The 27,670-nt window shown below is 42.2% G+C and overlaps 1 protein-coding gene and 1 long non-coding RNA gene across 2 annotated transcripts in view; one reads left to right on the top strand and one right to left on the bottom strand.

Moving 5' to 3' along the window:
- The first annotated feature begins 1,193 nt into the window (after positions 1-1,193).
- LOC128922476 (uncharacterized) lies at positions 1,194-4,507 on the top strand. Its single transcript, XR_008471679.1, has 2 exons — positions 1,194-1,694; positions 1,754-4,507. It is a non-coding gene; the product is annotated as an uncharacterized LOC128922476 (long non-coding RNA).
- Positions 4,508-5,594: 1,087 nt separating this feature from the next.
- Positions 5,595-27,670, bottom strand: part of LOC105213363 (prolow-density lipoprotein receptor-related protein 1) — a 76,114-nt gene continuing 54,038 nt past the window's right edge. The window contains exons 3-35 of the mRNA XM_011186105.3: positions 22,180-22,293; positions 21,682-21,807; positions 21,486-21,605; positions 21,157-21,402; positions 20,848-21,099; positions 20,628-20,787; positions 20,352-20,568; positions 20,067-20,250; positions 19,670-20,006; positions 19,398-19,595; positions 19,135-19,323; positions 18,863-19,060; positions 18,236-18,798; positions 18,044-18,167; positions 16,370-17,947; positions 16,122-16,299; positions 15,764-16,059; positions 15,323-15,678; positions 14,995-15,266; positions 10,133-14,904; positions 9,685-10,071; positions 9,399-9,602; positions 8,997-9,337; positions 8,631-8,896; positions 8,171-8,567; positions 7,945-8,112; positions 7,305-7,872; positions 6,951-7,219; positions 6,739-6,872; positions 6,481-6,668; positions 6,235-6,405; positions 5,989-6,115; positions 5,595-5,918 (exon numbers count right to left, since the gene is read on the bottom strand). Of these exons, the coding sequence (XP_011184407.2) occupies positions 5,763-5,918; positions 5,989-6,115; positions 6,235-6,405; positions 6,481-6,668; positions 6,739-6,872; positions 6,951-7,219; positions 7,305-7,872; positions 7,945-8,112; positions 8,171-8,567; positions 8,631-8,896; positions 8,997-9,337; positions 9,399-9,602; positions 9,685-10,071; positions 10,133-14,904; positions 14,995-15,266; positions 15,323-15,678; positions 15,764-16,059; positions 16,122-16,299; positions 16,370-17,947; positions 18,044-18,167; positions 18,236-18,798; positions 18,863-19,060; positions 19,135-19,323; positions 19,398-19,595; positions 19,670-20,006; positions 20,067-20,250; positions 20,352-20,568; positions 20,628-20,787; positions 20,848-21,099; positions 21,157-21,402; positions 21,486-21,605; positions 21,682-21,807; positions 22,180-22,293 (13,856 nt within the window). The 3' untranslated portion in view covers positions 5,595-5,762. The remainder of the gene's footprint in view (positions 5,919-5,988; positions 6,116-6,234; positions 6,406-6,480; positions 6,669-6,738; positions 6,873-6,950; positions 7,220-7,304; positions 7,873-7,944; positions 8,113-8,170; positions 8,568-8,630; positions 8,897-8,996; positions 9,338-9,398; positions 9,603-9,684; positions 10,072-10,132; positions 14,905-14,994; positions 15,267-15,322; positions 15,679-15,763; positions 16,060-16,121; positions 16,300-16,369; positions 17,948-18,043; positions 18,168-18,235; positions 18,799-18,862; positions 19,061-19,134; positions 19,324-19,397; positions 19,596-19,669; positions 20,007-20,066; positions 20,251-20,351; positions 20,569-20,627; positions 20,788-20,847; positions 21,100-21,156; positions 21,403-21,485; positions 21,606-21,681; positions 21,808-22,179; positions 22,294-27,670) is intronic.

Here is a 27,670-nt window from a genome sequence, read left to right as displayed (position 1 = left end):
TCCTTGAGAAAAGTTCAAATCCGGATGTCTGTCTGTCCGTCCGTCCGTGCAAGCTGTAACTTGAGTAAAAATTGAGATATCTTGATGAAACTTGGAAGACGTATTTCTTGGCACCATAAGAATGTTAAGTTCGAAAATGGGCGGAATCGGACCACTGCCACGCCCACAAAATAGCGAAAACCGAAAACACTTAAAGTGCCATAACTAAGCTATAAATAAAGCTATGGAAGTAAAATTGGGTATGAAAGATCGCACTATGAAGGGGCATATGTGGATGTAATTTTTTTGGGGAAGTGGGCGTGGCCTCGCCCCCTATCAAGTTTTTTGTACATATCTCGCAAACTACTAAAGCTATATCAAGAAAACTTTCTAGAGTCGTTTATTTTAGGTACTACCTTATACAACTACCTTATTATACCACGCCCACCTCCCATACAAAGGTTATGTTGAAAACTACTAAAAGGGGGTTAACTCACTAACGAAAAACGCCAGAAACACTAAATTTCACATAAGAAATGGCAGATGGAAGCTGCACTAAGATTTTTTAACACAATGGAAAATGGGCGTGCCATCGCCCACTTATGGGTCAAAAACCATATCTCAGGAACTACTCTACCGATTTCAATGAAACTTGTTTTGTAACAGTTTCCTAACATCCCAATGATATGTTGTGAAAACAGGCCAAATCGCTTCACAACCACGACTACTTCCTATATACCAGAACTTTGAAGACGATCTGAATCGTTTACTTTACAATACATAAAGTAAGCACTAGTGAAGATATCGATGCAGAACTTTGCACAAATACTACGTTTATAGTATGGCAGCCCCATTGTAAAAATCGCCGAAATCGGGCCATAGGTTTTTAAGGCCCCATATTTTGAACATGAGGACCTCGGTGCTTCTAACCTAATATTAGGGTTTTCAACTTGCAATGGACTTTATACAATATATATAACGATATATATTCGATATAATATTAATTAATTTAAATAAATAAATTGCGAGAGTATAAAATGTTCGGTTACACCCGAACTTAGCCCTTCCTTACTTGTTATATAGTATAATTGACAGATGATAGGTATATTTATTTACTATATATGCAATTTCAAATCTTGCAATTCAAAATCAAACAATTTTTATCTCTTACTGTCACGCACACATAGTAGCAAGTAAAAAGTAAACATAACGCGGACTAATGTGGTGATTACCCTCACAAGCCTTTAAACACTCGTATAATGTCAGAAAATATTTATACATATGTACATATCTACATAAATTTCGCATAAAAAATCTTTTCAATGTTTTTCATTCTTTCTCGAACTCCAATACATATACGAGTATGTATATGCCAACTGACCGTTTATTTACATGAATTCGATATCTCAATTTAAGCTCCATTTACCGTATTATTTAGATAGTTGTCAGTACTCCGATTACTTTCGATTTGCTTTGAGGCCTGCTTAACGCAAAGCTTTACTGTACAATTTATTTTGATCCTCTACAGTTAAACATCAATTTATCATAAATTATACCAGTTAGTGGATATTTTATACCAGTGTATTTGAAGCATAATCCAATTGTCTATTATTTGAACTGGTATAAACTGTTCAAGGTTCCGACAGAAATCTGACAAATTTCGGCTCACAAAAGAATACCAACCAACTACTGAGGAAACGTTGATCGACTAACTAGTTGCGTTTGCGGTTCTTACTAGTTGTAAATTAGTTATAACTTCTTGATTTCACTGTAGAAATGATCACGAAGCATACACATCCGCATAGCGAAACGAAAAAAACCTTTTCAGCTAAATATCTCCATTTGGCGAGTGACGCGTACAAAAAACTGGTAAGGTGAGACATAACACAATGGAAGCTCCTCTGCAATCTATCTACATATAGATATAAGAGGGATAGAGCGGAGTTCGTACATAGATAATATTCAACAGCAAAATGTAAAGAACTTGAGAGGAATTTTTGGCAAACATATTTCTCATTATGAAGTGAGTATTTATTAAAATATTTAATTGTAAACTTGTTTGACTACTAGTTACATAGATAGGAGGAGGATGCGCCACTAATCGTAGACCTTTATATTGCTGATAGCTCGTTTCATTGTTTCGTTCAAACCATTTTGTGCTTTCGGTGGGACTACTTATTCAATGTTTGTCGGATTTGCGAGAAAGTGCAAATTTTTATTCTTTATTCCTTTCACAGTCGCGGCAAATGTTGTTGTAGTGCAGATCCATTTTCATCGCATGTTCTCCAAATTGCTATTGTCCCGGAGATGTAAGTCTGAATATAAGCCATATCTGTTTTACTATTTTGTATTTGGTTGTATGTTTCCATCCGTTCTCAGTTAATTGTTTAAATTTTATATGGAGCTCCCTCTTGATCATTCCTAGCGGGTATGATATTATCTCTGCCGCGGAGGCTCTAGCCTTTGCCAACTCGTTTACTTTTTCGTTACCGGAAATGTTCCCGTGGCTTGGAACCCAGACCATGTTTAGGTTGAATTTTTCTTCCAGGGCTACGTAGGAATTAGTCTTTGGCGGCTGCAAGGTAGGAGTACCGCCTGGCTATCTGTGTATATAGTTGTTTCCGGTATACTCTTGTATGGATTTTGCTTCCGCCGTTTTTTTTTTTTGTAAATTTAAGGCTTTTTTGTATAGAAACAGTTACAACAAGTAAGGAAGGGCTAAGTTCGGGTGTAACCGAACATTTTATACTATCGCAATTTATTTATTTAACTTTATTAATATTATATAATACACAATTTGACCCACATATTCGTCATATATATTGTATAAAGTCCATTGAAAGTTGGACATCCTAATATTAGGTTAGAAGTACCGAGGTCCTCATGTTCGATATATGGGGCCTTGACAACCTATGGTCCGATTTCGGTGATTTTTAGAATGGGGCTGCCACACTATAAACGTAGTATTTGTGCAAAGTTCTGCATCGATATCTTCACTAGTGCTTACTTTATATATTGTAAAGTAAACGATTCAGATCGTCTTCAAAGTTCTGGTATATAGGAAGTAGTCGTGGTTGTGAAGCGATTTGGCCTGTTTTCACAACATATCATTGGGATGTAAGGAAACTACTACAAACCAAGTTTCATTGAAATCGATCGTGTAGTTCCTGAGATATGGTTTTTGACCCATAAGTGGGCGATGCCACGCCCATTTTCCATTGTGTTAAAAAATCTGAGTGCAGCTTCCATATGCCATTTCTTATGTGGAATTTAGTGTTTCTGGCGTTTTTCGTTATTGAGTTAACCCACTTTTAGTAGTTTTCAACATAACCTTTGTATGGGAGGTGATCATGGTTACAATCCGATTTCCTCCATTTTTGGACTGTATAAGGTAGTACCTAAAATAAACGACTCTGGAAAGTTTCCTTGATATACCTTCAGTAGTTTGCGAGATATGTACAAAAAACTTAGTAGGGGGAGGGGCCACGCTCACTTCCCCAAAAAAATTACATCCACATATGCCCCTTCCTAGTGCAATCCTTCATACCAAATTTTACTTCCATAGCTTTATGTATAGCTTAGTTATGGCACTTTAAGTGTTTTCGGTTTTCGCCATTTTGTGGGCGTGGCAGTCCGATTACGCCCATTAACCTTCTTATGGTGCCAAGGAACACGTGTTCCAAGTTTCATTAAGATATCTCAATTTTTACTCAAGTTACAGCTTGCACGGACGGACGGACAGACAGACATCCGGATTTGAACTTTTCTCGTCACCCTGATCATTTTGATATATATAACCCTATATCTAACTCGTTTAGTTTTAGGACTTACAACCAACCGTTATGTGGACAAAACTATAATACTCTCGTAGCAACTTTGTTGCGAGAGTATAAAAATGTTATTCAAAATATTGGCCGGCAGCATGCGTATTCCGTGCAAATATCGAGAATTCGGCTCAAAAAGAGGCATTTTGACAGTTGAGAAATACAAATAGATCTCTACAAATATTTTGTTGAGTTAATGTTGACACAAATGTCTAAGATCGATATAAAACGATTTAATCGATTTATTCGACCAGTGCTTGTCCCTGGAGACATCTATTGGAAAACGGCGGAAGCAAAGTTGTAGACCAATAGTTATTCAATAGCGCCTCACAGACCTTCTCTATGTCCTTTAGCTTGGCAGATACTAGCTGTGTTGGTAGACGGTTAGAGGGAAAGAGAGAGATGTTAAGCTCACCACAAACTATTTTCGCTGCTATAAAATTTCGAAAAATAAAAACATCAATAAACATTGAATTCTTTGGGAAATTCGAAAAAAAACTTTTATTTCGAGTTTTACTTTACAAAAGAAGAACATCTGTATGTATGTATGTTGGATATTTGTTGCTTTGCGCACATTCATTGCTTTCGAGTGCATCATTGTATTACTTAATTTACATAAACTAAATTTATATTAAAGTGCGTGTGTTTGTGTTTTATGTTACAATTGCTTTCCGAAATGGCAAGCATTCATGCATACATACATACAGTTATGTATAAACATTTGCATGTTTGTTAGCATTTTTCGCTTAGTTTATATAGTTATGTATGTGCATGTTTGTAAATTTAAACTTAAGCCTATTGAAGAATCTCACAATTTCATTTAAATGCAAGCATTTGTTCGTTACTTATCCTGTAAATATGTATGTTTGTTGCATGTATATCTATAATATATATGTATGTATATTAGTACCTATGTGAAGTCTCTTTAAACATATTCGCTATCGATGCTAGTCTACGACGAAGTAAACAGTCATTTGTATTAAAATTAAACGTTAAACTTACAGGTAATGGCATATACAAGTCTTCATTCCATCAGGGAGTTATTTACAGTAAAATGCTTTTTGGAATACACCGGGTATGTGGCTTTTTAAAGAACTGCTACAGTCAATTATAAATGCACCTACATACATACATATAGGTACATATGTATGTATGTATGTGTGTATAATTCGAGCGCTTCTCTGCGACCAATTGCTGTACGGAATTTAAAAGACTAGTTTGTTCAAGCAGCGTCAATCAATTGGGGGTTTTCGTGAAGAATTCAAAGATTCGAAGACATTGGTGCGTGTAAATATAGTATATCAGCGTAAAAAAAAACATATTTATAAAAGAGAGAAAAATATTTCACCGTTATACACTACATAAATATCGATTATTTAGCTACCTCGTCATTGGCTTAACTACAGCGTTGTTGTTTTATGCGAAAAACTAAAATGTAGCATAAAAAAAATTTACAATTTCCAAAACATACATTGATTGCGCTTACTTAGTGACTAACTACATACATACAAATAACTGCCTGGCGTTGATATGCTATATTTAAGCTCGACTAACACCAGCGCATTGAATTATTTACTATTTACATTGCTTCAGTATGCACACTGCACTGACGGTGCAATGGATCTGCTAAATTTATCCTATAATTTATTATTGACACTTTTACACTAAAACTTCAACTTGCTATTAAATCGATTCATCACGCTAATTGAGAAAATGGCATTTTTCACATGGAAAAAAAATTAATAAATACAAAAAAACCTTTACGCTATCAGTCCTTTACATGTATGTGTGTGTGTGTGTGTGTGTGTATAAATAGCTTTGTGTTCGTGTTGATGTGCTATTTAAATGGCTGCTTGTGAAAGTTGTTGCTTTCTTCTCAAACTTCTCTTAACATTTGTAACCTAAGCGGCGTCGATTGTGGCAATCTCCACATTAACACACTTCGTTCGTAGTTAATCATCAAAGAATGTCCGGCGTGCTTGTGTCGTCGTGTGAGTGCTGCAGCAGGCCCTTGCGTTCGTCAGGCGCCGTACTTAAAACATTCTCAACCACCGCCGCCGGCTCGACAATCGCATCGGCGTACATGGACTCATACACGGGATTCGCGAAATTACCCTGGAACGCACAAGTGTTGCAGAGTTAGTTAGCGAATAGCGAAACACATTTTAACTGTTAATAATATTACCTTATCGTCTTCGTGCACGAAGGCAGGCGCCTCGTCTGCATCGCCTCTGTACATGGGATTCGTAAGCATTATTTCCACGTTATCGGTGAGACGTGCATGTGAGAATGGTTGCGATATGCGATGTTTCCTGCGAATTTTTTCAATAATATACGAATTAGAAATATGTACATATAACAAATGCGACATTCAATGTAACTTCGATGTAACAGTTTTACTCAATGTGGCAATGAGTAGCTTTCAACTTACTTTAAGAAAAATATCGCGCCTCCGAAGAGCGTTAGCAGTAAAATGGCAACAGAGAGCACCACCGCCAATATCGAAAGCACATTCGCTGTGTGTTCCTGCCCTTGCTGCCGCTCAATGTTCACATTATCCGCACTTTCCGCCAAGCATGGCGTGATTTTACCACTCGAACAGCTACAAGTGTTAAAATAAATACAAAAATGTTAAATTAATTTGGCGCTCTTCGTTCTCAGCTTCATGCACACTCACAGGCATTCGTTAATTGAGCTGCCCGTGCGGCAGACGCCACAGCTGCTGACGCATTTCGGTGGCATGTTGCAATCATCACCCTCCCATTCGCCAATGCAACTGCAATGTGGCACAGTATACGCGTCCAAATGGCAAACGCCGCTATTCCGGCAATAACCGATGCAGGGATTATCCTCGGAAACCAGTCGCTGCAAGTGTTATAAATGTAATTAGCTCAACCTGTGCATACATATATATATGAGAGAAGAGTGTGCTCACCTCGCAAAAATCGCCATTCCATTGGTCGGTGCAGTTGCACATGGCCATGCCTTTGATGACGTGGCATGTACCGCTATTCTGGCAGATGATGCCGGTGCAGGGATTACGCGAAGGCAGTTCAGATTCGTCGCAAACTAAAGTGAAATTACAACAATTGTAATACATATAACTTGAATATGGAAACATTAGGCGGCAAAAACCGCGTTACTCACAGTGTGGTGGTGTTGCTGTTTTGCACAAATCGGTTTCACACTGTTCACCTTCAAAGCGCTCGCCGCAAGTGCATGTCAAGCGCTGATCTCGCTCGATGCACACGCCGCCGTTTAGGCAGTATGTCTGGCAGGAGTCGGATTCACATTGTTCGCCATAGTAGCCCACTGCGCATTGGCACTGCGGTCCGCCTTTGGTGCCGATGCTGCAAACACCCTGATTCTTGCAGAAACCCTCGCAAACATTTACCTCGCAACGTTTGCCAGTGAAACTAACGGTAGAAATTAACGTGGGGAAATTGGAAGTTAGTAAAATTAGAAAAGTTCGGTTTATATCCAGCACGCATGCGCACTCACCCATCCGGACATTCACACTGTGTTGTGCCTGTCAACGTTTCACGACAGATGCCACCATTAGCGCAGGTCAAATTCACACAATGCTCACACTGTTCGCCGACATACAATTCCGGACACGTGCACTTCATTCCCTCGTCTGTGATCAAGCAGGATCCGCCATTGTGACAGCGACTCTGGCATTCCGGCACCGAGGTCTCGCAACGCGGACCGGACCAGCCCGGCGTGCAGCTACATTTCAATGGTGGTGGCTCGGACGAACCGGGCAACTGGGGTGCCACCGTGCACAGTCCATAGTTTAAGCAGTGCCCCGAACAACGGGAGTGCTCACACAGTTCACCCTCGAATTGTGGTTGACAGATACATTTCGGCACATGATCAATCACTTTGCATGTGCCGAGGTTACATTTTAGGGGACAATAATCGGGAACCTCGCTGTGTGCCTTACACGCATCGTCCACCATAATGAGATCATTGGGACATTTGCAGGCGAAGCCATTGCGCGCCTCCGACGAGAGTATGCAGAGCGCACGTTTCATTTTGCAGGGCTCTTTTGCACAAGGATTAGTGACTGAAATTGCATGAAAGATTACAAAAAATGAAAGTGTAATGCATGTGTGTATGTATGTTAGATAGTACTCACTGTTGCGATTCTGTTTGAGTGGATGTAGTATGCCAATATCCGATGAGCGATATCCTTTCAGCAAATATGTGCCGTTGTCCACTCCAAATTTATTCATTTTAATGATGCTTTGATCGTACAACTTGATGTAGAGGTAATCCTCAAACACATCGATTTTCTGTGGCTTTTCTGTAAATATATTTAGGACGTGAATATGCAAAGGAACCACATGAGATAATTTACATACCTTTATTCGAAAACCGACGCACCACATTGCGATCTTTGCCATTCAATCTGCATGTCTCGATGGTGCCTTTACGATAATCCGCCCAATACAAGCGGCCGGTGGGATAGTCAATCGACAAACTAATGGGCCAACCAACATCGCGTTCAACCAAACTTTTCTTGTTGGTGCCATCAAGTGATGCCACCAAAATGCCATTTTCCAGTGTGGACCAAATCATAATACGCGATTCCGGCTCAAGTACAATATCGGTAGGATTCATGCCCGTGGAGGCCAGCGAGACATATTTCTTGCCGTCGATATCCGTAGCAATGATTTGATTATGACGCGAATCTATTATATAAACCATTTGGGTTATCCAATCCACAGCTAGCGACTTAGGATCGTTCAGATCAGGTATCTGATTAGAAAAAAACAGTTAAGTATTGATTTAAAATATCTTTGGCGCCGTTGTAAGGCTTACATTAAAAGCGGTCAATTCCTTCAGATCTCTGCGCACGCGCACGCCTGTTTCAGCGTGAGGAGTTGCAATTTTCATGGTATGCACTTTACCGTGATGAGAGTCAATCCAGAAGAGAAGTGTATCCTTCGAACGAATGAGTATGTCAAAGACATCGATTTTTAGGCTGTCTGTTTGGAAGAAACCCACCACAGTGGTGCCCTCTTGTTTGGCAGGCAAAATGAAACGGAACTCTTGTTCAGAGGCGAGTAAAAGTATTTGTTCAGGACCTTTAAAAATACAACAACGAAACATAAAATAAATATTTTTACATTAATGTTAAATAAGCATTATGTTAAGACTGTGCTTAAAGGAGCTTAATGAACACACCTGAAGCCAAGCACGTGTCGTTCTTCTTGGATCCCTTCTGATAACCCTCCGTGCACTTGCAGTTGTAGTGACCAGCTTTTTTCTCAATACAGATCTGCGAACATGTTCCAAAACCACAAACCGGTGGCTGACAGTTCATTTCGTCCGAACCGTCTATACAGTTATATTGGCCATCGCAACGGAACGCTTTCGATATACAATCATCATTCTCGCACTGGAATTGATCGTGCCGACACTTCGGTAGCGCGGCGCAAACCTCATCTGACTCATCCTCTGAATTGACACAATCGTTCACGCCGTCACATAAAGCCGATTTACGAATACATTTCAAATTGGAGCACCTATAAATGTATACAATATAAGATGCAAATTGCCATTGTACACTTTCTACGCTGCGCTTACTTGAAGGCATTTGCATGACAGTGCTCATGCGCACAGGTCGCGATACTTTCATCACTACCATCAGTGCAATCGTCCCATCCGTCGCACTTCCATCGCGACATTATGCACTTGCCGTTGGCACAAGTGAAGTAATTGGCTGGACAAGTGCAATTCACCTCGTCCGAACCGTCCGGGCAATCGTCATCACCGTCACATTGATATTGTCTAAAATGTGAAAATCATAAATTAGAGGTTATATTGAAAACACTGTGGCAACTCTAATGCGTATTTAACCGATGGCACTTACTTATTTATGCAAGTATTGAATGCGGCACATTTGAACTGGTTCGCCTTGCATGTGATGTTGCAGTTAATCTCATCGCTGCTGTCATCGCAGTGGATCTCACCATCGCAGCGGTAATCGTGCTTTATGCACTTGCCGGTGCCACAGCGGAATTCACTCTCCGAGCAGTTGCGCATCTGACAGTTCAACTCATCGCTGCCGTCGCCACAGTCGTTCTCATAATCGCAACGCCAACGTCCAGGTATGCATTTGGAGTTATTGCACTTGAAGTAGGTGGGATCGCAGCTCTCCTTCGACGAATGGCAGGTGGGTGGTTCATCCTCCCCATTCGGACAGTCGTTCTCACCGTCACAACGCCAGGCCATTGGTATGCAGCGACCGGAATTACATCTGAAAAGCAAAAAATATGAAACGGTTATGTACTCGCTTATGGCTGTATCATTCGACTTACTGGAAATCGCTTGGCTCACATGTCACCAAGTCACAACCTTCCTCATCTGACTTGTCTGCACAGTCGGTATCTCCATCACATACCCACACATATGGCACACAACGATTATTGCCACACTGAAACTGCTCTTTATTGCAGACGAGCGGCGTACATCCAGTCTCGTCCTCTCCGTTCGGGCAGTCATTGACACCGTCGCATTTCTTTCCATTACTTATGCAGAATGCGCTCGTGTTCGTGGACGCTTCGCATTTCATGTAATTCTCGAAGCAGGTGAATTTCTCGCAATTCCGTTCATCCGAATTATCGCCACAGTTATTGACGTTATCACAAATGGCTGAAGGATAAATGCATTTCTTATTGTCGCATTGGTACTGTCCTGGATCGCAGTGGAACGCCGGGCAAGTGGCTGGTTCATCGCTGCCATCGCCACAGTCGTCTTGTGTGTCACACTTCCAGTAGAAAGGAATGCACTTATATGTATTCGCGCACTCAAAGTGGGCCGCCGTACAGTTGGCATGGCATGATTTTCCATCTTCGCCCAATACAAAGTTATTCGGACAGGCGCACTTGTAGTACGGCGCCTCCGGCGATAGCAGACATAGCGTAGCACAACCGGCCGTTAAGCAGGGGTTGGGCGTTGACGGTTGCTGCTGTCTATAGGGATGGTAGACTCGTAGATCCATTGGCCGATGAATGATAGTCACAAGCGTGGAGCAATTTTGTCCGTTATACTTGTTGCAATATTCAATCGACTTTGTCTCCCAATCGGACCAGTATATTTTATCCTCCCACACTGCGATGGCGAAAATGTGATGCAAATTCAGTTGCGGATTGATACTGCGCGCCAGCAATAAGCGTACGTTTTTACCGTCTAGGTCTGATACAGAAATGGTGTCTTCACGCGCATCGCCCCAAAAGAGTTCATTCGTTTCAAAGGAAATAGTAAGCGCATTCGGCCAACCCAAATTCTCTCTGACTATCATACGCGGGTTGGAGCCGTCCATACCTGCTTTGCCAATGTGTGGATTATCGCCCCAATCTGACCAGAATATATGACGATTGAAGGGATCCAAAGCAACGCCGCGTGGTTCACGCAAATTTTCATTGATAAGTACACGACGATATTTACCATCCAATTTTGAGACCTCAATTGTGTCTAAACCCTTGTCGCACCAATACAAATTTTTACCGACCCAGTCTACAGCCAAGCCATCTGGATTCTTCACCATCGCTTGGTGTAATGTACTCGTCTTGTTTTCAGCTGGGCAATAACGCTTTATCATGCCCACTGTTGACGTCACATCCGACCAATACAGACACTTCGTCTCCCAATCAAAGTCCAAGGCGACAACGTTAGAAAGCTGATGAATAAGTATGGAGCCATTACCACGCATGTCCACTTGGCGTATATAGTAACGATTCGCAAAAATGAACTTAACGGTCTCGTTGCTTGTGGCTTTACACGTGTTGTGGTCCACCAATTCATAGCCCTTGCCGCACAAACATTTGTACGAACCGTAAGTGTTTACACAGATCTGCGAGCAAGGATGCTGTTCATGGCACTCATCTATATCGTCACACAAATGCTGATTGGAAGCGAGCAGCTTGTACCCTGGATTGCACTGACATTCAAAACCAATCACCTTATCCACACATTTGTGTTCGCACAGATCGGGAATAACACATTCGTTTACATTGCAGAGTTCCTCATCGGTGAAATCGGCGCAATCGTTTCGTCCGTCGCATAGTAAATCAGTGGAAATGCAGGCGCCGTTACTGCAACGGAAGTCACCGGGTCCCTGACACAATTTATGTGAGTGAGCGCAAAGCTGGGCATCCTCGTCGGAACCATCAACACAGTCGGGTTTAGTATCACATGTAAGATTTTTGGAAATACATTGCAGGTCGTGGCATTGGAATTCTGTATCATTGTCACAGACTTGCGCTTGTAGGATCGGTTCACAATTTTCATACTCATCATCTCCGTCAGGGCAATCATGGTCACCGTCACATACATAATGACGGTCCAAACACATGCCACTCGAACAGAGAAAAGACGGTGGTAAGCATTCGATTTCAAGCGGTACCGAACCCGCTGCGCAATGTTTACCCTCATCCTCGCTACCTGGTGCTGGGCAATCATGCTCACCATCGCACACCCATTTCTGTGGTATGCATCGTCCAGATGATTTGCATTGGAAGAAATGTGGTCGACAAGCCCTATTCGGACACTGTGCACCCTCGTCCGAGCCATCCTCGCAATCAGGTTTCCCATCGCACTGCCAACTACTTGGTATACACGTATTGCCACAATGGAACTCATTCTTACGGCACTGCTTCTTACAACCAACCTCATCGGCACTTAGCCCGTCCTTGACGTCTGTACAATCGTTGTCACCATCACAACGCCATTTCTCATTTATGCAAAGCCCATTGGGACATTGAAACTGACCAGGTCCACAGGTAACCTTATGAACTTTTTCACAATTCACTTCATCACTTCCGTCGGGACAGTCATTGTCGCCATCACATCGCCAAGATGGCATTAAGCAAGCCGTTGAGTTAACACAATGCTCAAATAGCACGTCACCATTGGGACATTCTCGCGGTGGACAGTGTTTCTCATCGCTAAAGTCCTTGCAGTCACGCACATTATCGCAAACGAACCGCATAGAGATGCACTCACCACTATTGCAACGGAACTTGTCGGGTTCACATTTGCAAACCAACTCGGACTCATCTGAGCCATCGCCGCATTGCTCTACGCCATCACACGTTTGATTTTGTGGTATGCAGCGATGGTTGTTACACATGAAGAAACGTGCTGGGCACTCACGTAGAATGCAGTAACTGCGGCGCTCGTCTGAACCATCGAGGCAATGTGTAATATTGTCGCACGTCAACTCCAAGGGAATACATTCACCCGATACACAGGAGAATTGATTCTTATCACAGTTTATATTCGGCAGGAGTAAACAGCGGCGTCCATCCGGTGCCAAAGTGCCTCTCGAGCACTGACAACTGGCCGTTCCATTCTTACTCAGTATGCACACATCCTCACATCCACCGTTCAATATTTTGCACTGATTCGAATCGCAGTTGACGGTGGTATTCTGCACCGCAATAATTCCCATTGGTCGATCGATGTTCTCTCTCAAAAAGACCACATCCGCGCCTGAATACTTGCTGGCGCGCACTACAGCATGCAGCACCCAATCAGTCCAGAAGAGCAAGTCGCCATAAACAGCCATCGAAAAAGCATGCTTTGGCGTAGAATGCGCCAACACAGTACGATGCGAACCATCATAGTTAGCACGCTCGATTTTATCAAGGCGTGCATCCGCCCAGTACAATTTATGCTCATCGAAGTCTAGCGTAAGCGCATTCGGCATTTTTACGTCCGTTCGTATGATGGACTCAACACCATAGCCGGTTACGTAGGCGCGCTGAATGGATGGGGTCTCTTCGTTCCAATTCGTCCAATAAATCATACCCATACAAGGCTCTACCGCAATGCCACGCGGTTTGTCATTCGAATTCAGCATCAATATTCGTTTCACGAATTGCGTATTATTATCAGCATTCTCGCTCACATGGATCAGTTCCAAACTTCGTATAGACGCATCATTATTCGAGGTCCAGAAGAGCATTTTGTTCACGATGTCGTAAGTGAGACCTTCGACGCGTCCTTGATGGCTTACCAGCACCTGATTCCTACTGCCATTGAATTGTACCGAGTTAATCGTGCTCATCTGCACATCCGAATAGAATATGACACTATTCTCGTAATCATAACTCAAAGCAATTACATTTCTCATAAATGTTGTGTTATGCACCGCATGGATTGGGCCATTTTTGTTTGTATGATCCGTCATGTGAATACTCTCGATGGTGCTGCGATACGAGAACAATAAAAAGTTGTCATATGGCTCACAGGAGCCATCCGCGGCTAATCGGCTGTGAGAGCAAGCACAAATAGTGCTGGTGCCGTTGAATAGACACAAATGCTCGCAACCGCCATTGTTTTCAGCGCACGCGTTTGAACCTTTCTGCACACGACGCGAGAAAATCTTTAAATCTTTAAGTGCATTTCCCTCCGACTTGAGTATATCCTTAAAATCGGATAAATTCGACAGCGGAGCCACTTTAATACTGCCCTTGTTATTGTTATTGTCCGCCCAGTAGAGATAGTCGTCGATTTTAGCCAGCGCTACGGGATTGTCAAGACTGTGATTGAGCAGTGGCGTCTTCAGATTGCCATCATAATCCACCTTCATGATACTATTCGAGCCACTGTCGCACCAATATACTTTGGTAGCATCGATGTCTAAAATGAGATTGCTAACCGTGCCTGTTTGGTTAACCAGTATAAATGATTGGCTGCCATCTAGTCCCGTTCGGCCAATAATACCGCTACCCACATAGAATAGCAAGCCCTGTACTGGATCAACAGCCAATGCAGTCGGTGTCTCCACACTGGATACAACCACATGACGGTGCGAGCCATCAAGCCGTGCAACTTCAATCAGATTACGCTTCATATCGCTCCAGTAAATATTTCCAGCCACCCAATCCACAGCTATTCCACCTAACCAATCTTGCTGCTTGGGGTCAGAGGTCTCAATGGCGGGTAATAGGTCGAAACGCTGTGTACCATCGCGTTTAATGCGCGAGATTGTGCCACGTTCACTATCGCCCCAATACAAGTAGTCCTTATCCGCATCGTAGTCAATGTATGTTGCAAGGGAAATTCGTGAAATCGGACCCAGAGCCTGAAAAGCGAAAACGGGTTGTGGAAGGATTTTTATGTATTTTATATTTTTGTGTCGAGAGTATTTTAAGGTTGAGTAGTTGTTACTCACTGGTTTCTCTTCAAACTGTGTGTCTGGTGTGGTGGGATCGTAAAGTTCAATTCCTTTGAGTTCGTGATTTGAATAGAATATGAACTCAGGTTTTCCCACACAGCGGGTGGCGTTTGTACTGAGTACATCATAACCGATAGAGCAACGACAGACATGTTCTGTAGCTGATACAGCTAAGCAAAGATGTTCGCATCCGCCCCGTTGAGCCCCTGCACAGGTGTTCGTGCCGGTTTGTGCCTCCGAGTAAAACATCTTCAGAGATTGTATACTTTCTGCAATGCAAAGGCAAATGTATAATTCGGAATTGTACATATAATTGTGGACTCACTTGTATTTGTGCGCACACTGGTCATGTTATGACAGGAGTCTTTTTCACAGCTCATTATAGCGCTTTGTATGTTTTCCGGAAAATAAATGGAGCCATTATAGACCGTCACTGAGCTTATGGTCATAATTTCACTTGATTGTAAGGTTTCAACCACAACCTTTCGCAAAATGTCGTAGTATGCAATGCCGGAATTGTCGTAGACGTAATACAAACGCTGCGAATCAAAGTCCATGGTCAGGCTCAGCAATGTCTTGTTGTGTTGGAAAATAACGCCACGCGACGAGCCGTCCAAATTGCTCTGTTCAATTAGCCAAAGTTCTGAGTCGCGTTCGGAGTGTATCCAATACATCTTTCCCCTGCAAAAAACACACAAAGCGCACACATATCAATAACAACAACAAAAACAGTTTAATTTTTTTAATAATGAGACAGCTGACATACTTTGCTGGATCCAAGGCAATACTCTCCACCAAATTTAGATCTCTGTGTATTTCTGTGACGTACTCCCCTTTTAAATTACTCGCCAGTATCTGACATTTCGTTTTGCCCGTCGAGAAGTACATATGTCGTGCTATCCAGTCAATGGCGAAGCCATACGGCTTGTGTATGTCGGTGTTGATGATCGTGTCGATAAGTCCATTTGAAATGCCAGCCGTTTTGATCTCATTCAGTTGTATATCAGACCAATAAATTCGGCTATCGTCCACGGTAAAGTCAATGCGTTGTGGCGCCAGCACCTGAAACATTGTAAACTCCTTTAAATTTGTTTTTATTTTTAATTGTTTTGACTATAACTTGCCTGTGGTGATTGTCGTATGGTGGGTATGGTGTGGTGGTTAGGCTGCATCAAATCAATGCCGCGTATCTCGTCGCCCATTATGAAGAGCAGTACCTGTTCATTGGGCACGCAAGTGCGGTGATCTGCGGGATCCAGGCGCATTATATGTGGACACTCGCATTTGTAACCTTTCTTAACGCTAAAACCAAAATTTAAAGGTCAAATATAGTAATACAAAGTCACAAATGAACTCAAAATGCTTTACTTACGTTAGCAAGCATAAATGCGAACAACCGCCGTTGTTATTGCCACAGGGATTCTCACCCTGCGGCTGTCGACTTGAATGCAACACTTGTATGCCAAAGGGCTGGGTCTGCGTGCGCTGTATGACCTGTATATTGGAACCGTTCCACTTGTTGGCACGTATTACAGAAGTTGTCCGCCAATCTGTCCAATATACGTAATTTTCAAAGACAGATATGGCGAATGGGTGCGATAATATATCCTTATCGCGCACCACCAAATGATGGTCAGAACCGTCATATTTGATAGTTGATATTGAGTCCGACTTAGCATCCACCCAATACACACGTTTCTGTGTGTAATCCAATGTCAGACCATTTGGCCAACCTGCTGACACTTGCGACGTTGTGGATATAGTGCGTCGATATTCACCTGCCATCGAACAACGTTCGATACGAGGAAAATTGTCGTCCCAATCAGTCCAGAAAAGAAGACCTTCCCGCGGATCCAACGCAATTGCGCGTGGACTCTCCATCGCGCCGGCAACCAAAGTGCGCCGAAAGCTGCCATTTAACTTAGCTACCTCTATCTGATCCAAATTCGAATCAACCCAATACAGATTCATGCCGATCCAGTCTACCGCCAAACCTTCGGTAGTCGATAACCCGGAATGCACAACCGCCTCCACTTTTCGCAGACTCTCGCCCACCAAATAACCGCGATATATTTTGTCATCAATTACATCGGTCCAAAAGATCTGTACCGATTCATTGTTGTATAGAAAGTCCAAAGCTATCGTATTACGCAGCGACGTATAGAAGTTGCTCACCACCGACTTTCTCAAATTTACACCACGTATCTCTTGCCGATTGGTGAATATTACATATGGTTCATCGGCAGCGGTGCTCTTACAACTAAAGCGATCGTATTCCAGCTCATAGCCTTCGTGGCATTTGCATTCGTACACTTTGCCGACAGTTTGACAAATTTGTGAGCAAGTGTCCCAATGATCGCACGCATGTTGCATGCTGCAGCGACGTCGATTCGGTTGCAGGAACATGTGTGGCGGACACGAACACACGAAACCCTCTGGCGCGTTGTGGCAATAATGGGAGCACTCGTTAGTTTTGTCGCACATTTTGTCGGCACAGAAAAATCCCTCATCGGTCGTGTCTTCACAGTCGATATTGCCATCACACAGTTGCTGAACGCTGATGCATTTATTCGACACAGCACATAGCCGATCCGGTGCTTCGCATGAAAATATGGTCTCATTGAAATCCGCTCGGGAAGCGTTTATTGTCGTGCAATTCAACTCGTCCGACTTGTCGAAACAGTGTGGTATACCATCGCAGCGTAAGAACTTTGGGATGCACTCAAAAGGATCTGTACAACCGAACTCATTACTGCCACAAGCGTGTGCCTCACCCAAATCGATGGGATGGTTGTCACTCTTCGTTTCATTGCAATTCGCTTCGTCACTAAAATCAACACAGTCCTGTATGCCGTCACACATGTGAAGCTCTCCATAACAGCCAATGGGCACACAGTAGTGCTCATCGGGTCCGCACTCAACTTCGCAACCACGCTCGTCAGAATTATCGCTACAGCGGAATGAAAGTGAAATTTGAGTTTAGCGCATGTGTAGACCGTTTACAAAGAGCCATAACACATGAGAGCCTACTAGTTGTACAACTTACCCACACTGGTCTATGCCATCACAAACGTCGGAAAATGGTCGGCACTTGCCATTTTTGCAATCAAATTCTGGACACTTTTCTTCCAAATCGAAACCCGTCATCTCATCCGAAGAGTCATCGGGACCTATATTACGAAACACATTACATTCCCATAAATCAGGAGATTTTTTCGATTGACCACTATATACTCACCACAATCTGGCACGCCATCATTCACCCACGACAACTGGATGCACTTTCCGCTTTTGGCGCACGTGAACTCGTTGCTGTTGCAAGTGTGTGTCTCACAATTCTGCTGATCGGTGCCATCTTTGCAGTACACTATAGAGCTGCATAGCAGCGCGCGTTGATAACAACGATTGTTGCAGATAAAATGCAAACTCAAATCACATTTGTTCGTATTGCAAGGTCCATTCGGCTCATTGCTCTCATCACTGCCATCATTGCAGTCGTCGAATCCGTCGCACACGTCCTTCGCATTTACGCATTGCTTCGATTTGGTGCATTGAAAGCCCGAGGTGCAGTTGTTGGTCGGCTCACTTAGCACCACCTGGGGAATACACTGCAGGCCATTGGCGTTGAGCGTGAAATTATCGGGACAACGACAGACCGGACCCTGCGGTGTGTTCAAGCAAATACCCGGGCACTTTGATGTGGCACAGGCGTTTGAAGCAACCGTTGCGGGCTGGTTATCGGCATCATACACTTTAAGGTGAGTGATATCACCACGCTCCAAGAGGTGCACACTCATTTCACTGAAACGAATTTCAAATATTTAAACAGAAGCATAATTGATTTTATTTGTCGTTTCGCATTTACCTGCTCTTCATTCCTGTTTTGACGATGTGAGCGTTCACCGTGAGACGATTTATTGCTCCCTTCTTCTTATCCGCCCAAAAGAGTACGCCATTATGGAACGCCACTGATATGGGTTGATATTCCGCGTCCTTAAAGAGTAAAGCGCGCTGTGATCCATCCAAATTCATGCGTTCTATGCTATACATTTTCACATCACACCTGATTTGGAGTTCGAAAGTAAAGAATTACATATATACCCGCGTATAAGCTGTCGATAACACATACAAACATACCAATATATTTTTTTGCCTCGGCGATCGATGCTCAAGCTGAGTGGCCAGGACATGGGCATATCCTTCACACTCTCAGCAAGTACCTTTTTATGCGTACCATCGAGCCACGCACTATAGATTTTCCCCTTTGCATCGCCCAACCAATGGGTAAAATACAGCATGCCTTCAGCGGGATGAAGTACCAATGAGCTGCGTGGACAAAATACACAAGAATTCACAATGATTAATGAAACAGGAGGAAGGCATGCAATGTGTTCACTCACATGGGCATTTCCGCCAGTGGCAATGTAAAAATGTTGCTCATATTCTTGGTAGGCGCCACACGCAATGTGTTTCCCACACTCCAATACATGTGCTGTGCGATCCAATCGTAGGCCAAGATGGAAGAGCTGACGCCGCCATCGGCCAGCACTGTACGTTTCCCGCTTACAATGGAGTGACTGTAGAGCGCATAACTGGAGCTGCAAGCGAACCAAACAATTTAGCAATACTCGGATGCGGGCCTCTGGAGGGGCACAACAATATATGTACTTACGCTTTCATCACAACGAAATATATCAATTTATCATGCACGTTAATGTCGACACTCAACGGTCTGGTTACATTGTACAGCGGCACAATTGCGTCGATGTGCTCGTCTCGTTTAACCAACTGTTGCAACTCCTGCGCATTCAGCGAGACACCAGTGATGCTGGACAACCGCTCCTTGGCATAAAGCAGAAACTTGTTATTTCTAACCTGTACGCAGTCGGTGCGGTTGTGTAATTTATAGCCGGCGGTACACTGGCATTGTGCGGTGGCGAAATTCTTCGTCCATAACGGCACACAAATTTGACTGCAATCGCCGTTATTATCGCGACACTGATGCGCCACTGTGGGAAACACCGATCAATGAATTTTATAAATGAACTTATTGAAGACATCGCATTTACCTTCGGGCTGCTTCTGCCGATGGAAAACGCGAAAATCATACGGCCTCTCTGCATCCTTCACGATTTCCTCAGCTTTCAGCGTGAATTTGTTGATTTTCACAATAACGGTATCAATCCAAGGCGCTATGTACACGGTGTTTTCGAACACTTCCACGGCATGCAGCGATTTCAGCACCACGTGAGTCTGCATAAATTGAGAACGGAAGCAATTGAGCAATTTATTATTATTCTTTGTTTATCTTTTTCTTTCGAAAGCGAAAGCTTCAAGTTCAGCTTAGCACTTACGTCGGCGGTCTTCCTCAAAGCCCAACGATTTCGTCCCTCGTAATCGACACGCTCTATAAAATCCTTATAGATGTCTATCCAGTAGATGTGTTCATTGGGCAAATCCAATGTCATGCGACTGGGGTAGTAAATCTGTGTGGAAACCAAACTGGTACGATTGCGACCATCGAGGGTGACGCGAGACAAACTGGGACTCCATTCGGTAAAAAATAGGAAACTGCGAACGAATATAATTGTTTATAAACACATAATGAAAGACAACGCAATGTGGCCTACCCTTTGGTGGGATCCAAAACCAATGACGATGGATTCAAGACATCCTCCAGCAGTAGGTTGCAGTATTGCATAGAATTCGTGCACATAAACACGACGCTCAGCTCATTGTTGAGAAAATACCAGTTACCCGATATCCAGTCCAATAGCAATTTGTCGATGGCTACATATATAAGTGCAACATCAATACAGATAAATGTCGCTAAGACGCATGAATACTTACAATGCATGCTGGCGACCATTTCTGGCAGAGGCATTTGCCAGCTGACGTTCAGATCATCGATGCGATGGCAGCGCATGCTCACCGTCGTCCAAGCGCTGGAGTACATGGCACATACCGTGCGATTACGATGCCATATCTCAATTGCGGACATCTCGCCGGAGACTAAATGATTCAGCAGCTCACCGTTGCTGTTGACCCGACGCATATCGGTTTGCGTGAAAAACACAAGCGAGGCGTTTTCACTGGCTGGCACTGTGGAGGATTTTTAACAAAATGAAATACTGAAACTCGCTGTTTTTTTTTAGTTACCATTTATCGCCATGCAGCGATTCTTTTGCTTCGAATAGCCCGACACGCAGCTGCACTCGAACGACCCGGGCGTATTGCGGCACAGCTGGTCGCAGGTGCCCTCTAAACTGCACTCGTCGAAGTCCGCACACTGGGAGCCATTGACCGTCACCTGACCCGGCGGACAATAGCAAGTGGGACCACCGCGCGAGGTTAACTTACAATTGAAGGAACAATTGAGGTGGGCGCATTCCTCTTCCTGTTTATCTGGAAAGGTTAGAGCGTGAGTTCCCAGCTGATCAATTGCGCGATATTCGTTAAATTTGTCATTCGGACATTCGCTAACTTACCACACTTCAGCTCGTCACTGTCACAATCCCAGTTGCCGTCGCAGAAGCGCGATATCTCCAAGCAAACACCGTTGTTGCATTCGCTCTGGTATGGAAGGCATTTCGGTTCATCGGTGTGACCTATATGTAGTTCGTTGAGATATTAAGAAATTAATTCTTTGATATACTCGTATTGCCAAATTTCAGCTGTACTCACAATTCGTCTCATCGGATGAATCGAATTCGCCGCAGTCGTATTCGCTATCACATACCCAATTGTTGGGTATACATTTGTGGGAGCGTGTGCACTGAAATTGGCCCTCATTACATTTGGAGGCATTAACTGCAATTTAAAAGACAAATACAAGTAAAGGAGCGCTAAGCTTTGGAACTTCGTGAATGTATTACACAACACCAAATGGTTACATAAATATCATAAATTTCTGGCTATAAACCAATATTTCTAATCAATTGTATTAAGATGTCTGACAATTTACCTCAAATAAATACCCATGTAAAAACTTGACCTAAAGCAACAACCTAAAACGTTAAAGAACCTGATTTCAAATCATCCTTCAAAATGTTAACAAACCAGACGTCACGTGACCTTTCAAAATGTAAACACACCTAGCACCACGGGACCCCTCAAAATGTAAACAGGGGTTTGTTTACATTCTCATGCGTTTTAAATGTATATGTGTATTCCAATACTCACCACATTCAATCGACTCATCAGAACCGTCCACACAATCTGGCTTAGAGTCGCATTTCCAGCGCATTGGGATGCAACCGCCATCAGTGCATGTAAAGTAGGTGGATGGACAGGTGCCTGCAAAATGAAGATAAATTATAATAAACTCAAAACTGACGTAGTGTATTTAAAGGAAAAGAAATATTTATAAATAAATTAGCTGATGTTGAAGACTATTTGTATAAAGCATAGGAGAGTCTAACACAAATGAACTGAAGAAGGTTCATCATTAAGCATTTATACGTATATATCTTTACTCGTTATTCACTTTAAGTTCATCCAGCCTAATGTGACCTATTAGTTGAACGATCCTTTCCAATATGGATAAATAAAACAAGTAAGGAAAGGCTAAGTTCGGCCGCAACCGAACATTTTGTAGTCTCGCAATTTATTGATATAGTTTTATTAAGATAACATACAATTTGACCCATATATTCGTTCAATAGAATAACGAAAACCATCATATATACATAGTATATGAGAGCTGAGGTAATTCCTAAACTGATTTCACTCATTTTCACCACAAAAGTACACTATATCCAAGATTATACTTAACTTTGCTAAGATATTAACCGATATATGCGGAATAAAGCCCACCGTGTTTTGGAGAAACCGATTTCAATAATATTAAACACACTATTAGAAGTAAATAATAATGAGACCAAGATTATCAAAATCTGATTGTTCAAAAGACTATTCAAAGTATTGTGGTGCTCCACACTGAAACCAGGCCAGGTTGCCGGAACGGGACATGAGGTTATCGGAACCGGATACGAGCGGGCAAGTATGGGGCAACCGGAACCGGAAATGGGACATAAGGTGGCTGGATATAATGTAACCGGAATCGGATACAGGGAAATGAAACGGAACGGATATGGGATAACCGAAACCGGATATGAGTCGCCGGAACCGGAAATGAGGTAGCCGGAATCGAATATAGGCAAATGATGTTGTCAAAACCGGATAGGGGCATTCGGAACCGGATATGGGCGGCAGATATGGGGTAACCGAAACGGATATGGGGTAACGTGAACAGTATATGAAGTGGCCGGATATGGGATAACCGGAACCGGATATGGTAAATGATATTTCCGGAACCGGGTGGCCGGGTATGAGGCATCCGGAACCGGAACCAAATATGAAGTTGGCCGGATATGATGTTACGAGAACCGATGTACCGGATATGGTTTTTAATCATTTTTGACCTTCGTCTTGTCATCCTAATGATTTTGTTATATATAACCCTATATCTAACTCGTTTAGTTTTATGACTTACAAACAACCGTTATATGAACAAAACTATAATATTCTCTTAGCAACTTTTGTTGCGAGAGTGTAATAAATATTTCATGCATAAATTTGTATAAATCTATATGTGCGTGTATATGTACTCAGCGAGAGCAATCAAGTCGGTTTTGGCGCGTGTTTAGGAACAGATGTGAGCTGAATAGAACGTATAGGCTTCGGTACATACAAATATTCGTGTGTTGAATACAAAAACAAATCCGAACGAATGTGTGGTAATAAAAATTTCGTGCAAACTCATAAATTAATATGGCCCAAGCGGGTATTGAAACTGCCATCGTTATTATTGTTGTTGTCAACACTTCAAAACGATTATTTCATCGCCTGCCATATGCGCGCACACACACACACACACACACACACACATTCAAATCTATTAGCACATTGTTTGTTGTCCGCGAAAATATCTGCGATAAATTCGACGCCAGGTCTGTCTGTCCGTCCAGAGCCATTCGAATGCGCGGTAGCCAAATTGCTAACAAATTACGAATAGATATTGTTAGGCGCACGCGGGCAACATCAACAACAACAATAACGGCGACAGCGACATCGTTTGCAGCCGTTGTTGTTGTTTACACGCGAACACATGCACATACATACATACATACACACATACATATTGTTGTGAATACAACAAAATAAATGTGTAGTATTTAATTAATGTTGCCGGTATGGTCAATGACATGGCGGCGGGCGTGCGAGCGGCAGATCGTTGAAGCCGCATTCGCAAGTCCGATGTGTGAAATGCTTTGTTCGCTTGCTTTGCGCCGAGTGTGAAGTGGAGCTGAAACTGCGCAACGACTGCGGCGCTGACGACTTTTATTGCAGACATAATAGTTATTGTTTTTATTGTTTTTGGTTTTTTATTCACTATACAAACAGACGCATACACACACACACACTCATACACATAGACTCAACTCAAGCGGTGTTTGGTTCGCTGACTTTGCGCCAATGATGGGAATTTAATAATTATGCCCATTCATTCATGTGGAAACGAATCAATAATCATAATTAATGAGCGCAAACGATTCGGTGGGCAGTCAGTGCCACTGCGCTGCAAATACAGAATGTTCCAACTGCCTATGTTTGCTGGGCGTGCATGTGCATGTGAAGCGCATAAATTTGACACGACAACGTTGTTGCTTTTTTTTGCTGCTAATGAATGAAGGCTATTGTCGCTATACAAAAATAAAAACAAAAACAACAGAAACAGAAACAATGATAGAAATATTGCCAACTAGCTCACGATGCGCGTGGATTGATTGTTGTGTAGTTTTGTATTTGGCGTTGTTGTTGTTGTTCTGCAGCGTATGCAAACTGATGAATAAATAATGAATAAATTTGTACAAAACTCAGCGCAAATAAATAAATAAGTGAATGTGTGAGTGTTGTTATCTTAACTTCCCTTCGCTCGAAATGCTCAAACTATTTCCATAAAGTTGCATGCATTGGCAAAAGATTACAGAAAATTAAACAAACAGAATGTACATATATGAGATTAATAATAAATGAAGAAATGTGGCAGCATATTGGGGTCACGCCACTTGGTGACTTAAACACCTGGAGACACACAGCTGCATATGCAGTCAGCGAACGGATTTCTAGATTTTCGCGCTTCCCGCTTTGGTATTAATGACTTGTAGAGAACCAAATGCAGTGCTACGGTGGTCTTGGTTATAATTGTTTTGCTCGATTCTTAATTCATTGGATAAGAAAAAAGTTTCTCAGTAACATACCATAAATATATTTCATATTATCTAATTCAGTAGAGTCAAAATCATTTCTAATCCAGTCTTATCAACAGGAGCAGCTTTCTATGAGACTACTGTTCAATGATTATATTATATTACTAACGATTTAAGAGTGATTTATATTTTCAATCATTCAAATTTACTTTATACTTTTGCTTTAAGCTCAAATGTAAATTATTTTGACTGTGGGCAATGGCGGATGAGTAACTTTTCACTCTGATTGCCTTAACACATTTCAGAGTTTCCATTAATTTTGTGTTTGGCTTATTTAAATGAAAACGGCTGTTTATATTTCATACATTCTACCTCTTTTGTCACATTCGCGTCATCTTTTTTAACAATCAGACCTTTCCGCCAAAGCTGGGATTGTTTTCCCCAAGGGACAACGGATTGTATGAGAGTAAGCATGTTTCCTCAGTTGTATTTTAATGTTTTATTTGCGCGTTGGGTATCACACCAGGGATATGCCGTCGAAGTGTCGCAAGCACTTGCAGTCGTAAATTCATATGAATTGAATTGCAGGTGTTGTATGAAGAAAACTAAGTCATATTTATTATATATTTACATAGAAAACCAATACATACTTGTGTTGCTGGCTGCGTATTTGCTTATTGTGAATATTATTATTTTCTGTGTTTGTTGTTGTTTGCATGTAGCACATTTCATTTTGTGTACGGTAGTAAATTTTGATTTTATTGCGAAAATGCTCAAAAGTAATTTTTCGGCTGCTGCTAGCTAGTGCATGGCATAAATAATATTCGCACACGCGCGGTTGTAACAATACACACACGCTCACTCACACTCACACATACATACGTACAAACGTATAAATAAATGCATAAGCTTAAATGTGTGTGTGTGAAGACACGCTTTACATCGCCGTTCTCTTAACCTCACAGCGAGCTTGTGCCCTTTTACCTCTTCGCCTGCCCATTTATAAAGGGTGATTTTTTAAGAGCTTGATAACTTTTTTTAAAAAAAAAACGCATAAAATTTGCAAAATCTCATCGGTTCTTTATTTGAAACGTTAGATTGGTTCATGACATTTACTTTTTGAAGATAATTTCATTTAAATGTTGACCGCGGCTGCGTCTTAGGTGGTCCATTCGGAAAGTCCAATTTTGGGCAACTTTTTCGAGCATTTCGGCCGGAATAGCCCGAATTTCTTCGGAAATGTTGTCTTCCAAAGCTGGAATAGTTGCTGGCTTATTTCTGTAGACTTTAGACTTGACGTAGCCCCACAAAAAATAGTCTAAAGGCGTTAAATCGCATGATCTTGGTGGCCAACTTACGGGTCCATTTCTTGAGATGAATTGTTCTCCGAAGTTTTCCCTCAAAATGGCCATAGAATCGCGAGCTGTGTGGCATGTAGCGCCATCTTGTTGAAACCACATGTCAACCAAGTTCAGTTCTTCCATTTTTGGCAACAAAAAGTTTGTTAGCATCGAACGATAGCGATCGCCATTCACCGTAACGTTGCGTCCAACAGCATCTTTGAAAAAATACGGTCCAATGATTCCACCAGCGTACAAACCACACCAAACAGTGCATTTTTCGGGATGCATGGGCAGTTCTTGAACGGCTTCTGGTTGCTCTTCACCCCAAATGCGGCAATTTTGCTTATTTACGTAGCCATTCAACCAGAAATGAGCCTCATCGCTGAACAAAATTTGTCGATAAAAAAGCGGAAAACACATTTCGAACCGAACACTGATTTTGGTAATAAAATTCAATGATTTGCAAGCGTTGCTCGTTCATGATGAAATGTCAAAGCATACTGAGCATCTTTCTCTTTGACACCATGTCTGAAATCCCACGTGATCTGTCAAATACTAATGCATGAAAATCCTAACCTCAAAAAAATCACCCGTTAACTGGAAATTATGTATTATGCAATAGCATCATAAATTTATATTTTTACGAGCGCACATGTTAGCGGAATAACGTCTTTTGTTTAGCGTTTCTTTTTTTCTTTTCTTTTTTCTTGTTCAGTTTTGTTATTCTGAATACATTCTTACATTTATTTCATTTTTATGAGAGTTAATTTTGCTTTTGCTCCTTAGTGATATGCGTACAGACTTGCATACACACGTACATAGAATGGACGAACATGCAGAGCACTGAGGTTTGAAGAAGCTTTAACGATTTAGCCCATTTTGAAAGCCATTTCGATATACTTATTCTTGAACAGAATTTGCATTCGAACTAACATTTTGCGATTAAAAAACAAACAACTGTCTTCAGCTCTCTCTGCACCCACTCATAAACAACTCACACTACGCACCTTCCTGAGCACCAGCGCTCCTTGAGCTCACAAAAAAGTTGAGCCATAAATTTTCGCTTTCGTTTATTATTCTCCGTAAAACTCCGTTATAAGTGGAAAGGCACAGCAGTGA

The sequence above is a fragment of the Zeugodacus cucurbitae genome, chromosome 6 (assembly GCF_028554725.1).
Source record: "Zeugodacus cucurbitae isolate PBARC_wt_2022May chromosome 6, idZeuCucr1.2, whole genome shotgun sequence".
NCBI classification, from domain to species: Eukaryota; Metazoa; Arthropoda; class Insecta; order Diptera; family Tephritidae; genus Zeugodacus; species Zeugodacus cucurbitae.
The sequence above is the reverse complement of the archived record's forward strand: the minus strand, read 5'-3'. Positions and strand labels throughout refer to the sequence as shown.